The sequence below is a fragment of the Vigna radiata genome, unplaced genomic scaffold, assembly GCF_000741045.1.
Source record: "Vigna radiata var. radiata cultivar VC1973A unplaced genomic scaffold, Vradiata_ver6 scaffold_951, whole genome shotgun sequence".
NCBI lineage: Eukaryota > Viridiplantae > Streptophyta > Magnoliopsida > Fabales > Fabaceae > Vigna > Vigna radiata.
In genome coordinates, this window is record NW_014542528.1 from 2,842 (window position 1) to 4,470 (window position 1,629).

Here is a 1,629-nt window from a genome sequence, read left to right on the forward strand (position 1 = left end):
AATCATAAGTTGCCACGTATGTATTGTAAAAAAGTTGTCAAAGTTGTTAAAGAGATTTTTTCGTAATATTATATAGGACAATATATTTTAACAACACTTTTTACAACTTTTTTGACAGCAGGACACGTGTTACTGTTTCATTCGTCTGTTTGAATTTATTTTAAAAAAATATTTGAAACGAACCAATCATAAGCTGTCACGTATGTGTTGTCAAAAAAGAGTTGTTAAAGAAATTTTTTCCAATATTATATGCGATAAAATCTTTGTACCAGAAACAACAACAATATTTGATAAGACATGTTGGTGGGAAGAGATGTTGTGGAACATTAATTACTTATAATCACAAATAATAATCCAAATGTTATTAGGAAGCAAGAGGTACCAGAATCATATAAAGAGTTACTAATAAATAGTAAGTTGGTAAGATCTACTGGATAGGGTAAGGAATGGAGGGAAATATAGGTACAATACAAATTTTGTGCTGCAAGTAAGGAAAATAAACCCAAAAGCAGGGGAGCTAGCAAAGATTAATAGTACACAAAGCTCCATAATTGAAAAATAAATGGAAACTAAAAAGTAGAATAAATAAAATCACATGAATGTATAATTGGTTTGTTTGAAAAAGAAAAATGAATGGTGTGTTGAATGTTTGCTATTTTCTTTTGTTCTATTATAAAATGTCCAATTATTTTAAAATTATTCAAACAGGACGCTAAATAAAGTATTTGGTCTTCTAGTATGCATCTTTAATTATTTACTCACCAATTTAATTCTGTATTTTATATAATTGCATATCATATATAGGCCCCAATCACCACCAAGCTCTAAATCCAAATTCGTTAAATATCGCTAAAATCCCTGGCTAGTGCAAGTGCGTTTTTTTGTTAGCATAGAAAAAGAGAAAAGGGACAATGGGTGGATGTTTCAAAAGTTATACAAAAGGACAAGAGTAATGCAACTATGAAAAAGAAAAGTATATTATAATAACATGTATTAGTACTTTAATTTAAAAATAAAATAAAATAAATGATATTTCTTGGTATAATAATAGTCCATGCGAATATATTTTTGAATATATTAGATTTAATTAATAATTTAGTTCTTATATTTAAATTTTTTTATTGATTTTGGTTCATTTATTTTTACTTATTGAGTCGGAATATTTGTGAAATAGAATCTATGCGATCGCTAGTTAAATCACCTTTTCTCCATTACAACCATGGGTTAACGAACAATGTTATTCAACACAGCAATGGAAACAACAAAAACCAAGAAAGAAAAAAGCTATTCTGGTTGCCCAAACGAACACAAACCAGCGTTCATCACACTGAACCCTCCATCCACAACAAGGTCATGCCCACTCACGTACTTGGACTCATCACTCGCCAAGTAAACCACAGCTTCAGCCACATCTTCTGGTTTCAGAGTAACACCTTTCAGATTCGAATAAAGTGCAGCAATCCCCGCATCGTCAGTGTTCAAAAACTTCTTACTCATCGCCGTTGGAACTGCGTAAGGAGACACACAGTTCACGCGTATTCCCAAGGGTCCAAGCTCCACTGCAGCGTTTCGCACCAGCCCCACAACGCCATGCTTCGAGCACGTGTAAGCGTGCGAAGCCATGCCACC

The 1,629-nt window shown here is 32.6% G+C and overlaps 1 protein-coding gene across 1 annotated transcript; it reads right to left on the reverse strand.

The window, feature by feature from the left end:
* Window positions 1–1,231: 1,231 nt before the first annotated feature.
* LOC106780137 (secoisolariciresinol dehydrogenase) lies at window positions 1,232–1,629 on the reverse strand (the record flags this gene model as incomplete). The annotated part of the gene is given in 1 exon segment (XM_014668390.2): window positions 1,232–1,629. A coding segment is annotated over 1 exon segment (345 nt), but the record flags the coding sequence as incomplete, so codon positions are not given.